The 14,096-nt window shown below is 36.3% G+C and overlaps 1 protein-coding gene across 12 annotated transcripts in view; it reads right to left on the reverse strand.

Annotated features, from left to right (window-relative positions):
- Positions 1-1,813: 1,813 nt before the first annotated feature.
- The window catches only part of LOC105685545 (nuclear receptor coactivator 2-like), a 41,337-nt gene continuing 29,054 nt past the window's right edge, over positions 1,814-14,096 (reverse strand). For 6 of the 12 annotated variants that reach the window (XM_012399744.3, XM_012399737.3, XM_012399735.3 and 3 more), the window contains exons 5-22: positions 13,950-14,066; positions 13,637-13,814; positions 13,172-13,533; positions 12,860-13,089; positions 10,794-11,793; positions 10,486-10,608; positions 10,045-10,365; positions 9,790-9,966; positions 9,519-9,705; positions 9,265-9,443; positions 8,803-9,150; positions 8,601-8,716; positions 8,401-8,527; positions 7,960-8,317; positions 6,716-7,030; positions 4,952-5,140; positions 4,242-4,318; positions 1,814-2,326 (exon numbers count right to left, since the gene is read on the reverse strand). In XM_012399744.3, the coding sequence (XP_012255167.2) occupies positions 2,258-2,326; positions 4,242-4,318; positions 4,952-5,140; positions 6,716-7,030; positions 7,960-8,317; positions 8,401-8,527; positions 8,601-8,716; positions 8,803-9,150; positions 9,265-9,443; positions 9,519-9,705; positions 9,790-9,966; positions 10,045-10,365; positions 10,486-10,608; positions 10,794-11,793; positions 12,860-13,089; positions 13,172-13,533; positions 13,637-13,814; positions 13,950-14,066 (4,473 nt within the window). In that variant the 3' untranslated portion in view covers positions 1,814-2,257. The remainder of the gene's footprint in view (positions 2,327-4,241; positions 4,319-4,951; positions 5,141-6,715; positions 7,031-7,959; positions 8,318-8,400; positions 8,528-8,600; positions 8,717-8,802; positions 9,151-9,264; positions 9,444-9,518; positions 9,706-9,789; positions 9,967-10,044; positions 10,366-10,485; positions 10,609-10,793; positions 11,794-12,859; positions 13,090-13,171; positions 13,534-13,636; positions 13,815-13,949; positions 14,067-14,096) is intronic. The other 6 variants (XM_048652198.1, XM_020851975.2, XM_048652196.1 and 3 more) reach the window with 6 other exon arrangements.

Genomic DNA, 14,096 nt, shown 5'->3' on the forward strand with positions numbered 1-14,096 from the left:
TAGGTTTGAAAAATTAAAACAAATTAAAAAAATACCGCGTATTTTTCATTATGATTGTCAAGTAATACTCAATACTTGTAACAATTCATCAAATTCGCGTACAAGTTCTTTTCTCCCCCACCCTCCACACTCCCTCCCTCACCCCTATTGCAAAACTGTACAAAAACTACATCGCGATTACCCAACAATTCCGCCACAAAAAAATATACATAATTCTCGTACATGAGATTAAGATTCTTTCATTCGTTGCATTAAGATTAACATTTTTATTAATATCCTGCCGTATCTGTTTTACCTGACTCGATAGAATGAACTCTCGTCGTCGTTTACCCGAGGGTTGTTCAACGGTTCGATGTGAAGAAAAAAATAACGCAGCTACTACTACGTTATATGCCCCACGAAATCTATTGCGAATGAAAAAGAAACTCTGTCAAGCAGATAATGTTATCTTGGAATTGAATTTTCGTTGTAAATTTACGAGTATATCTAATTTGGTAAAAACGATTACAATAGTACACAAAATAGCATCGAAAACCTGTAAGAATTACTCCATGATAACTTTCAATTATTATAAACTTTTTTTTCCTTTGTTTTTGTCTTTTTTACTGTTTTTCCGTTTTGGTTCACTTCGATTCTTCGTCATTTATTAGTACGTACAACAATTATTTTGATGTATGATATCGTACGTCGTATACAGGAAATCGAAAGAAAAAAAAAATTAGTATCAATAAATATACATAATGCATCCATATTATATTTATATTTATAAAATTATTCGTCATTAGAAAGCACATACGATCGATCTATCTATGTGACATAACTCCTCATATATATCTATATATATACGTATATATAGATAGTTTGATAGATAGATATATATACATATATATCTACATATAATTACATAAATATATATATATTTTTTGTATTTTCATTTATATAACAACATGTTTCGCTCGGAACTCATGTTTGGTACATATTTAATACCCAAAGAAAATTTATACGTACTTGTGAGCTATGCAAAATAGAAATTCAAGTTTCATTTTATATATATCTATATATGTATGTATTTATACATATTTATATAAAGGTACCCTCACTATTGAATAGAAATATGCATATGCCAAATATTCAATAATAATCAAATAATAATAATCAAATAATAATAATAATAATAATAATTAACAATAAAATAGAGTAATCATAAGTTATAACAATAATATTGGTAATGGTAATAATAATAATTATCATAATTATAATAGTATTAATAATAGCAATAGTAATAATAATAGTCTTAATAATAGAAATAATAATAGAAATAATAATAATAATAATAATAATAATAATAATAGTGAATAATATTAGTTAATAATAGTAATAATAATAGTTATAATCATATTAACAACAACAATTATTCTTTGTCACATTTTGGTTGCAGATTCTTACAATCACAAATATATTATTTATAATACAATATAATAGTCGAAAGTTATGTTTAAATTAAGAGAAAACGTGATAGTGCTCTATTTTCTGTGTACAATTATTAAACCTATAAATAGTTCTATGTTCAACAGCCAGTGGTATATTAAAGTATACCTTTGAGGTACCTACGTAGTTTTTTTCAGTGATACCGAACACAATATAGAGTAATACGTGACACCTGCGATGATCTATTGGTGCTAAAAACGAAAAATAATCTACCTTTTTTTTAATCTTAGACGTTCACCTTTGCCTCATGCTTTTCATCGGATATATGTATGTTCATATACATCGTCGATTAATTATCGACTAACGATCGAATCCCTGGGATGTGAATACTCCACACAAAGTGATGGGGAATACAAAAAAAAAAAAAAACTTCAACTTTTGAGCTTATTACGTATGTCTACCTCAAATATATCTTGTAAACGCGGTTTCATAATTATTTGTATCATTATTTGAAAAAATTTCTTCAATCAATGCGCAGTTGGCTACAGTTTGTTTAATTATTATGATAATTAATGATTTCTTTGGTTGTGTCGCATGTTATTCTTTATAGTATTCAGCAAAATACGTATCTGCATACTGCCGTGTAGTATTGGGTGTAATACAATAGTATCCATTACGTATAACGTTTATTTAATTTTTTTTCTCCTTTTTTTCTTTTTTTTTTCTTTTTTGTGTACGCGCGCGAACTCCGCTGCTCATCCTTTCGAATATTCTCCTTTTATATAGATATTAAATATATATTTTTATTCTCCGAAGTAGTGGCCCGCAGTCACTCGGATAATAGTTTTTGAAGAAGGGATGACTTTGGATCACCTCGTACCGCTTCCTCCATAGTAGTCTGAAATCAGCCCAACTTCATCATCATCAAATGAACTAAAAACGAAAATCATTTGATATTTTCGTTCTTTATCACTACATTTATCAAGCGAGCTCAGTTGCAGGGTGAAGAGAATCTTTACTCACGACTCTAATGCATTTTTCGCAGCAAAACATCAATAATAATCATAATCATAATCATAATTATAATCATGACACAAATAATTATAATAGTAATAGCAACTGCAATAAAGGTATGTAACTACAATTACATGGGACTAAAAGGTATGTACCAATGCAGTATGCTATTAGGATATTTCAATATAAGAAATATAAATGCTTTTTGTTACGTAAATGTATTAAAAAGAAAGAAGCAAAAACTACTGATAATCCAAGACAAGCTACAGACACTTAAAGTCATTTTTTGTAAAGTCTCATATTAGGCTACGAAAAGCATGACAAACTTTTTTGATCGATTTACGAAGCGTTGCACACGTTAACAAATAATCAAAATCAATTAGCGAAAAATTGTCAACATTAAATGTAATCAAATATACTGCTATAACTTCAAACTATAACTGAGCTCTCTATATAGCAGCAACAAAAAAATGCAATCTAAAGAATAGTCTTTTGTGTCCAGCAAAAATTTTAGTCAACTAATCAGCCCTATCGATCGTTTTGAATCAACAGGTGTATTTGAATTTCGTTTTTCATAACTTTAAAGGTGTTGATAACATGAAAATATAATACTACAGCAATTTATCTATTCTAATGCCACTAGTTGGCTTAACGCATCGACGCAGAAACGTTCGGCTTATGCCTAGCTATGAAATGAGGTACCTAATAGCTTTCAATAAATAAATTATATCTAAAGCTTTTTCGACACCATCACCCACTAGGCAAGGATAAAATGGAGATTCGTTTCTTTGAGATACCTTTACCGAATCAATTATAATTGTAGAACAACATTCATGAAACGTATGGTACATTTCTCATAATATCTCAAGTAAATATAACTCCCCATTTTATTGCCTCATTATATCATATCATTGAATACTCCTTAATAAGAAGAAGATATTGGAAAATACAAAGAAAATTTTTATACCGTAAGGCAAAACCTGGTTAGAATTATATAGAGAATGTTCTAACTATACGCAGATAGTACAAAGATACATTCAAAAGGCAGTGTGTCATGATGCAAAATTAATCCTACGTGCTTTGGAAATAAACATTTGAAGATATCCAATCCAATCCAGCTTATCTGATCTAAAAGATTTTGGAATTTTATTTAACCCTGGGATAGTAGCAATGAGATCTGTATGGATTCTCTAAATAATTTGAGAAAAAATATACCTCTGCATAATCATACATCAAAAGTCTATAACATATGACTGAAAACATTTTAAATGGCATAACCAGAAAGCAAAGCTCATATGTGTCTCTTGGGTTGCAACATACGAATTACTATTTGATGCAAGAAAAATAACATTTTGTGAAGCATATTCTGAACTGATAAAGAAAAAATTTTGCTAGCGTAACAACGTTAGTGATGTATTGGTTTTTACGCATACTTATGAAATATAAATATACAAATATGCACAATATATTCGTATACGAACAAGGAAATAATTTTACTATTATTACTTCAACAATAATTTTACTATTATTACTTAGGCTGCTGCCTAAGTTTTTTTATGAGACTAAACTGAGTATAAAACTTAATAAAAATTAGAGAAAGTAACTTGAGGAAATATATATATAAATATATACTTCAAGAACAAAGATCTTCTCTTAGGATATCTAAACTGATTTACTTTTATACTCAGCATTAGACTCTAATCAACATGTCGTGCACAATAAGTTTTGAAGCCAAGCGAAGAGGGAAGACAGAGCATACAAAATCAAAATACGAAAAATAATTGTCGGAAGGGTCTTACCCTGGAGGAAGAGGGTGCACTTCCAGCACTGCCAATGGCCCAGCTTTTGGCGGGGCCATCGCTAACCACAGCCTCACCTAGTGGGGACATTGTTAACACACGCGTTACCATACGTCTTTTTTGTTCTGTTTGTTTGCTTTTTTTTCATTTTTATACAAACGATGCCTGCTGTGCACATTGACATATCATTATCTTAATCAACGGTTTCAATACCGAAGATTGAGGGAAGTTTAAAACGATTCTCCCTTTCAAATTTCACTATTATGTTATCGGTTGGAAAAATGGGATGAATCGAAGAGCTTGTAATTTGACCAACACCATATCGTACGTCATAGATAGATATATATGTATATATATTTATATATGTATATACAGATCTTTCCTCCTAAATTAATCACGCAATGTTTTTGGTGGAACGTTTACACGCAAGCAATACCTAGTATGCAGGGTACACAGGAGAATTCCAAGAATTGTCGGGACGTAGTTGTTCTGAACAAATAGTGTGGATAGTGATATTACACACATTTCTTCCTTTCATATAAGAATTAAATCAGACTCGTCTATTTTGACTGTCGATTGAGTACATTAGGATAGTTAAAGCTAACGTTTATTTATAAGATAAGTTATTTTACACTAACAGCTAATAAAAATTGAAGCTACACCTGGTGACGGTGACATGACATGCAAATTACTGTAGAAAGAAATCTTACCTGCGGAGGACATCTCGTATGTTAGACCAAGGGCATCGAGCTCTTCCTGAGAAACTTGACCAGATAGATTGTTTTGTATGTTGTTAGGTATCCTCTGCTGTTGTTGTTGCTGTGTTCGAGCACCAACGATAGCTCTCAACTCCTGTCGTACAAATTGGGACGTCATGGTACTGCTGCTTCCAGCATTACCTGTAGAATGAAAACATTGTTAAAAAACCAATGAAATGTTATTCACCATTAAAATCATCGTTTCTATAAATGCTTAGTAATGATTGATCCATGTAAATTCGGAATATTTTTTTAAGATATCCGTAACAAGTTATTAAAAAAAGGAACACAACTCTTTCGATGGTACACAAAAGTAGTCTTCTCAAAGTGTCGTACAAGTTAATGCATAAACAACAATCGAAATATATATGTATAACGTCGGGAGATAAAAATGTGTTCATAAACTAAAATCTGATCACTATGTAGGAATACCTTGCTTCCGAAAAAAATACTTAGCACCCTAATTCGAACTTTGGATAAAACATTTTACGTGAGCCAATAGCCTATTACAGATTGATTATCAATACAGATTATAACATGAAACAAACAATCAACATGGAGGTGAATGGGATGAATGAGAAAGCTTTAAACATGTGATTTAATGTTTTTTCCTTTTCTTTTTTTTTCTTCTCTTCTACAAAGACACAAACAAGTGTCACGGACATACATGAGATATAGAGGAAGAACCACAATTGCGAAAATCAAATGCTATAGATTGAAGGAACTGTTCAAAATCGCATAAGCTTTTACACGATTACACCAAATACATAAAATCTATCTCACGTATGTCCGGGATTGATGAAAACCCCACTGGTACATAGAAAAGTTGAAAAACATTTCCCAAACTATTGACTGGCGATTTTCATTAACATAGGTGCTGGTGTGCAAATAAACTTGGTTAAACTGTAGCAGAATCTGCAATCAAGTACCGGTAAAATTCAGTTTGGGAATTGTTTGATCACATCACAATTTGTACACATCAAGAAAATCGAATAATGAGCCTGACGCTGTTATGCGTTGTTCACGAAAAATAATCGCTAAAACTGACCACTGGCTAGTAGATAACATGAATTACAATAAGCCATTAATTTTCCGAACGTAGCAGTTTTGCATGCGCGCTTTCCACTCCAACATTACCAGTTTCACAGCGAATATTTTTCGTATAAATGTATGTAGTTATTTACATATGGAACTGAGAAACATATTCATCATGAGGAAGTTAGTAGGGTACGATTGGTTGAAGAAACGATTGGATATAGCGATGAAAAAGCTGGTGCTGAAATTTTTTTGGACAACGCTATGTGATAACATTAATGAAACGTTTTCAGCCATTAAGGCAAACCACTGTAGTTATGTAATTTTTAATTGATGGTAATATAGCATTTGGAATGAAGCACTGATCATCAAGCGTCTTGCCTCTCTTTGTCAGAAGAGGATCTACGAAATTCACGATCAAAGAAGAAAAAAAAAATTGCGATTGAAACAAATTCGATTTAATCTAAATCGGAGTTTAGTGATTCGGCATATTAGCGAAACACGAGGACAGACTGCAGTAGTATTTTCAATATGATACATAATTGGAATATCGATGAGATAGACATAAAGAAGCTTTTGGGTCAGAAAGCGGATACATCGGGACAACTTGGAAAAAATGGATGAAAAAAGGTAATGGCGATGTAGTAATGGTCACATGACATAAAGGGTCACATGACTTACCACCCATTTGGTGACTGTTGGGATTGCTGGGAGGCAGAGGCCTGGTGTTCGACGTATCCCCAGGCCCCGTCGAATAGAGTGAAACAGGCGCTCGATCGTAACAGAATGGGTTATTCTGTACGTCAGCGGAGTTGAGTGTGCTGTTTGGGTGAAAAATCATAGAAGAGTGTTGTTGGTTCGATAGATGTTGGGTGTTGGTGACATTATGTTGGTTGTGGGATGGCTGAGAGGGGCAGCCGGAATGAGGGTGGCTGGGCGATAGTAGAGGCTGTTCCTTATTCATTCCTCCATAATGCCTCGGCGAGGTTATCCCACCTGCAACATCAACAATATCTAGCATTTTGCACTTTAGCTCCACTTGGTGTGCCAATTACTAATCAGGCAACTACATATTCGGAATCTAAAGATGAAACTTAACCATAATTTATTTTCAAATCAAATTACCAACTCCGGATGTTTTGGAAATATACGTACATCATTAGTTGATCAGATATTCCTTCAAAACACAAAGATCTAATACAGTTAAGTATTGTTATTTTTTATTCGAAAAGAAACCCTTACGAAAAATAGAAACAAATTCAAAGAATTAATAACCAACGCGAGAGTACAACATTGATTAGGGATTAAGTATCAATATACTTACCCAACATTGAGACTTTTTTTCGCGCTTCCATCACAAACAATACAAGTGCATTTTGATTGTTAAATGTGTGAGTGTATTCAACTGTACTTCTCTGGTATAACATTCAATTATATTAATTAACCTCACCATGAGACCTCAAGATAAAAATTTACCCGGACCAAAACCTGTGTCCGATAAAACGATACTCAAATAAATGTAGGTAGGTAGTTTGTCCTCTTCTCAACAAATAATAATACAATCTGTTTTCATTAACGAGAGGTCTTGCATGGACGAAAAATTAAAAGAAATAAATGAATATATAAAAAAAACTAAATGATCAACGAATTCATTGTTCGCGGTTAATCACATGGGTTATTCAAACCACCACGTCCCTTGATGTAGCCCTGGTTTCAGGATGAGAATATCTTACCTGCCGATCTCGCCGAACACTTTTATTCATCATTAATCATCAACCCGTGTTTAAAATTAGAAATTGAGTCAGAAAACTTTCTTCACGGATCTTAAAAATAGACGATTATCGGCTGGTGGCGAATAAATGCAGATGGATGGGAGAAAAATAACAGAATTTTATGCTTCGTATTTTCTAAAAATTAAAATTTACCTGGCAATTGGGTTGTTGCTGAAGGTGTAGAGGCAGTTCGCTGAAGTCTGTATTGTCCCGAAGGATTTGCTGCCCCTGTATTTGGAACTGGTGGAAATTGGCTTGCCGTAGGTGATGCAGGTGGTGGTGGAAACGTATCTGCAGGGTAAGGAGACTGCCTCGCAGACGCAGGCGTTCCAGGCGATGGCATAGAACGTTGTTGTTGTTGCTGTTGTTGTTGCTGCTGCTGTTGTTGCTGCTGTTGCTGTTGTTGTTGCTGTTGTTGTTGTTGTTGCTGTTGCTGTTGCTGCGGCGCTGTTTGCTGCTGCTGAGGTCTCACTTGATTGACAAACATCCTCGGCGCATTACCGTAATTTCCCTATGGTAAAAGATAATGTTTTATTGGATCGCGAAATTTCAGATGATTCGACTTGCATAAATTATATTTTGATGTCCTCAGACCTGTGATATCCTTGGCGAGAGCGCCTGCGGATGTGAAAATGGCAAAATACCAGCAGGTGAATGTGGAGAAAGTCTTGCCGATGCGGTAACTTGTTGCCCGTTGTTAAAGTTACTGTTTACAACAGAACTGTAACCATTTGAAAAAATTAAGGGATAAAACTTCCATAGACAATGTTATATGGAAAACGAAAATAACTCACTGTTGGGGTAACGTTGAAGGGTGAGAGTACGAATGACCAAGACGATGGGTCGGAGGCAACTGGACGGATAATCCTCCATATCCCGGGGATACCTGAGAGTCAGGGACGCTCGATCGCTGAAGAGAATTCAGAATTATTTTTCAAATTCTCTAAGAATTGATACGTGTGAACTGAGTTTTCACCGTAGGAAATAAAGAATTACCTGCAACGAAACGTTGGGCGCCACTGTGTTGTTCAACAAACTATCAATATTATGAATATCTGTTGATATTTGGTCGGTAGCGGTTGCGTTAGAGGGGATAAGGAGTTGCTGTTGTTGCTGTTGTTGAAGCAGCCGTTGTTTGAGCTGTTGTTGTTGTTGTTGCTGCTGCTGTTGTTGTTGCTGGATCAACTTAGTTCTTTGCTGCAACTGTAGCTGTTGCTGCTGACTGAACTGAGCTGTTGGCTGTCTGCCAGCATTCTGCTGGAGATGGAATCTTGCTCTTTGTTGCTGTTGGTACATCGGAGGTGGCTGGTAACTGTGGCCAGATGTTACAGGAGTATTTCCCAACTGAAGTAAGACGAAAGAGAAAAAATCAAAACCAATGGAGGAGTGCGAAACATAGGGACACCATTTTTTTCGAAACAAGAAAAATCGCCCATCGGGGAACACAATTTCACTCACCGCCGTAGAATAGGCAGGCGGAGTCCCGGGCATTGTAATCGTGGAAGACGTAGGATTGACCGCAGTTTCGCAGAGCATCAACGACTTCTGGATGGCACTGATCGCTGCCATTTTTTCGTTCAGAGCATTATTTTGAGGTGGTTCGATGACGTCTAAAAGATTTATGATCGCTGTTGAATCTATCGAATAAATATTTTGAATTCTATGAAATAAATAGACCTTTTCTCGATTCGTTCAATCGATTGTCTGATTACCTGTCATTGTTTCATCCGGTACGAACTCTATGAACTCGTCGAGTATGTCGGAGAGTAACGGATCAGATGACTGAGTTTCCCAATTGTTATGATCAATCTGAAGACTACCACCTCCACTAGGTCGACGATATTCTCCCCCACTTACTCCGAATTCCGGGTGCAACGAAGTCATTGGTGGTCTCTGAGGCTGAAATGAGATCATAATCGTTAAGACTGCTGAGAAAGAACCAAATAACTAATTACAAAATGATGCGTACGGATATAAACATACCTGAGTCAATGGTTCATTGCTGTATAAGTTAGTTTGGTTTCGAGGTAGTGGTCTAGGTTGATTCTGCATCGGAGGACGAGCGGAAGCTGTCGTTGTCGTTGTCGCGGAATTACTAACAGCCGTCTGTACATTAGACCTAGATTTCGGTGGTATCGGAGTGACCCGTGGTAGTTTATCCTAGAAAAAGCCAAGACAATTAATAAAGTAAAGAGTACAGAAAATTCTAATATGAAAAGTATTACAACTTGACTTTACCTGCGGAGTCGCGGTTAAAATCGAATTGGGTATCGGAGGTATAGTGGTGTGTTGGGACGGTTGTTTGGCTAGTAACGAAGCGAGCATTTTATTCCGTTCCCATAATTTGCTCGTCGGAGGTTGAGAGGATGCATTACTTCCCGAAGAAGAGACGTGATGCGATCCTTCCATCGTACGTTTAACAGCCAAATTTTCATTTCCATCTTCACCTGGTCTTTTCTGACCCACTTGAGACTGACCTCCGTGTTCGCTTGATTGCGACGGAGGCGGAGTATCATTTCTAAACCCAAGACTTCTCAAAAGAGGATCCTCATCTCGATTCTGATGGAAAATTGACAATTTATCGGTCAGATAATAATAAATCCTGTGGTAGCGAAGCGGTGAACATCACGAAATGAGTTTAGCTAAAACTGGTTGAATATAAAATAGATCTTCAATTACCTGAGGATCCTGAATTTTTCTTTCTTCGTCCTGGTCTTTTAGGAGCTGCTGGAGAAGTTCGTGCTTCTTTTTTATACCCGCTCTGGTTACCAAGTCGTCGTCGTCATTTTTGTCATTCAACAACTTGAAAAGTGTAAATGAAGTACGGTCAAACGATAGTCAATAGATTTCATGTAGTAATAATCAATACTGTCGATCGATAAAAATATGAAATATTCATCGGAGAAAGTGGAAAAAGGATCATTGAACGATATCACTTTTTAGTTTTACAGTTAGAGAAGGAAGTATAAATGAAAAAGCGAATTCACCTGCAATAGCATATTATTCCCACCGGACGTCTTGGAATGATCGTTGCTTGGTTTGGGCATACTATTGGGGCTAGCTCGGACTTTTTCATGATCATCAAGATGAAGATCCTCGTCATCCGGTTGGTTCAGCAACTTCTTCAGTATCCTATGTTTATTCTGGTTATCAGAACTGGTATTGGTATTTTCTTGATTTTCGTCGCTGGCACTGGCCCCCTTAGTCAAAAGGTTCCTGAGCCTGCCAGACTCGGTGGAAACCACACAGTTCTGTGTTTCTGGTGCTGGCACCGTGGGATACTGATTCGGATTAGCCTCAACGTGGGTAGGCGCAGTAAGCGAACACCCCTTGGTTTCCTCCAATCTCTTACAAGCCGAACCTCCATTGCTATTGACTGTCGAAGGTGCCGTGGCGACAGACGGTTGAGTTTCCTGAAGCGGACTGAACGGGAAGGGATTACTGAAGGATCTATTGGTGTGCGCTGACGTTGGGCTGAATGCGCGCAGAGGACTGCAGTGAGATGTTGCAGTAGCAGAATTAACGGAGAAAGATCCTTGGGGGCTCGGAGATGCCGGGGCTGGCTGCGAGGGAGGTCGTGAATTTGTTCGCCCACTCGCTCTCGACTCGGGTCGGTCTCCCCAACCACTTCCGCTGTCCAAGTCCCATGTGGAACTCGGGAACAGCTCGAATTCCAAGTCCATGTTCCCCGAAAATTGGTTGAACGAATTACTCGTTGTACTTAGCGAAGTTAAGGGGTTGCACGAATCGGTTGCACTAAATACATTCAAGTTTGAAGACGTTGGTGCACGCGTCGCTGCCAGCCCCCGGCCATTGCCACTCGATTGACCGTTAAGATGAGCCCCGGTCATCAATGGACCACCGACGTTATTGTTATTGTTACCATTATTATTATTACTATTATTCGTACAACGGTTACTAGAGTGTCCTGAGCACGTTTTGCTGTTGGAAAGCTGACCACCCTCGATAGGCGTTAACTCATTGTCCCTATCATGGACAAGAAAAACAGAACAATACATTTATATTGAATTTGAAATTATTCCCGCAGATCTACGAGGCATTTTTATAGTAGACAGCATCTCTCTTGATATCGCCACTACTCAATAAGGAGTCATTGCACAGTTCAAGTGCTCAATATTATAAAAAAAATCGTATCCTTCATCGCGCAGAATTCATTTCCCAAATGACAAAAAGTAGTACAACAGCAAGCCACCTCCAAAAAATGCCCGGTATAATCCATTTCTAACTTATAAATGTGTATGAGAGTATTCGTAATGATTTATATTTGTTATAGAGTAGAGATGAATTAAAACCAAGTACCCACTAGCACCAAAAATTAAAATTATCCATATTAGATTTTGTCCGTAAGAATTGATTTTTCTTTTCTCTCAATCAATTATCACAGACGAAGGGTTTAGTAAAGCAGAACAAACATCCTTCGATAATTACAATCGATACCAATAAGCAGAGAATCTTCGTCTCTTTCCTCTCAAATATCGTGGATAATCATTCTGCTGATGTTTATATCAAAAAGTTTGAAATTATTGCATCGCGTAAATCTTGATAGAAAGTTAGAAGATGAGATGAATGAATGAATAAATCATGTCAGACGTAACAAAATACCATAGCTATAAATATGTTCAGAGGGTGTGCAAGATAGTATTACAAGAGTGGCCAGATCTCCAACACCGAAGAATGAAATTGAGAAAACAAAAGAATGATTCAATGAAATAGAATGGGAGATAATTATATGAAAGAGCCCACTAGTTGCGTGAAAAAGCTGGTGGTCCCAAAGTAACCCCTTGTAAAAAGATCTGCTCAAAAGTTAACTCAACGTGTAAGTCCCTCCCGCTCCCTCCTGCCCAAACAATCTTTTATAACAGCAACGAAATTGTATCCTGATTTGAAAGGAAGTGATCGGTCTCATTGGCAAGTAATGATTTCAGATCAATTGTAAATACGATGCAAATGAAAATTATTTCCATACATAGTTGAAAGATGTGTTGATACGTAAGATTAGTGATTGTATGCTAAAAATGATGATAAAACTCACCCAATGATAGAGTGCGTCGACATCATAAAGTCAGTTTCGTGGCCATTCATCACATTTGCTTTAAAAAGTTTTGACTTTGTTTGAACATGAAGGAACTTGTCCGCTTTTACACGCAATTGATAAATTGTACTCGTGCCTTCACCGGCACGCAGCGTATCTTCCAAATGGACAGTAAGCTTATTGAGATCGTGGGGATGACACAAATCTTGTATTTTCGTGCCGATTAGGTCCTGTAATTTCAATAAATGAAGCGTATATGACGTAAATTCATGACAGGATCGCCGCGAGTTGAATAGAAAGTTTGACAAGTACCTTGCTTATGTACTTGGAGTATGAGGACGACAATCCACTTGCATCGACCCATTCGATCCTGCCGTTAGTGTCGAGTTTGACCGTGAATTGTTTAATGGACGTGATTGGTTTTTCACTATATGGTATTCTCCGTGCGACGCACATCATGCAGGGTCCTTCTGAGGATTCTGAGGATACGTCTCCGCTCTCTAAGCGATCGGTATTGTTTGGAAGGAGAGCTGAACAAATTTGCATAGTTTCGTACTTTGATACACGTTGTTGCTTCTCTTCCATAGTCTCTTCCTTATCATCTGGAGGCTTCACCAAAAAGCGGCAGTTAAAAGTACGATTTCTAGTTTGTTGCTGAGGCTCGCTTGACAACCCTATATCGCAAAAGAACAACAAACAACGCAGTATGAATAGTCTTGAAAATTGTTTTGCCGCAAAAATGGTATTTGGATTTTTGCATCTACTTTAAATAATTACCTATTGACATCGGAAGCAGGCTTGGCATAAAAGTATTATGATCCCCGTGGTGAATAATGTTATAGATATCTTTTCCAAACACATCGTCCTTAGTATAAGAAATATATTGGGATATATTATCCGTTACGTACTCGACTCTTCCTTCAGTATTCACAACGAATAGAAATCCATCTAACGCCTGAAATTAAAAAAAAAGTAATAATATCAGTATTAAATAAAAAAAAAAGTCTCTTTGATCCATTGAAGCAAGATTTTAAAACTCCAAATCAGCACAATGACGAGAAATACAAAAATAAAATAAATAAATAAATACCTCAAGTAAAATGGGGCCAACTTGGTCATTAGATAATATGTTAGGATTTGATGAGGAAACTTCCCCTTGTTGTACAGCATGACTATTAGAGCCTTCTTGTTGTCTTATGTGCCGAATCTGTACACAACAAATGATAATTAAAGAAAA

The sequence above is a fragment of the Athalia rosae genome, chromosome 3 (assembly GCF_917208135.1).
Source record: "Athalia rosae chromosome 3, iyAthRosa1.1, whole genome shotgun sequence".
NCBI lineage: Eukaryota > Metazoa > Arthropoda > Insecta > Hymenoptera > Athaliidae > Athalia > Athalia rosae.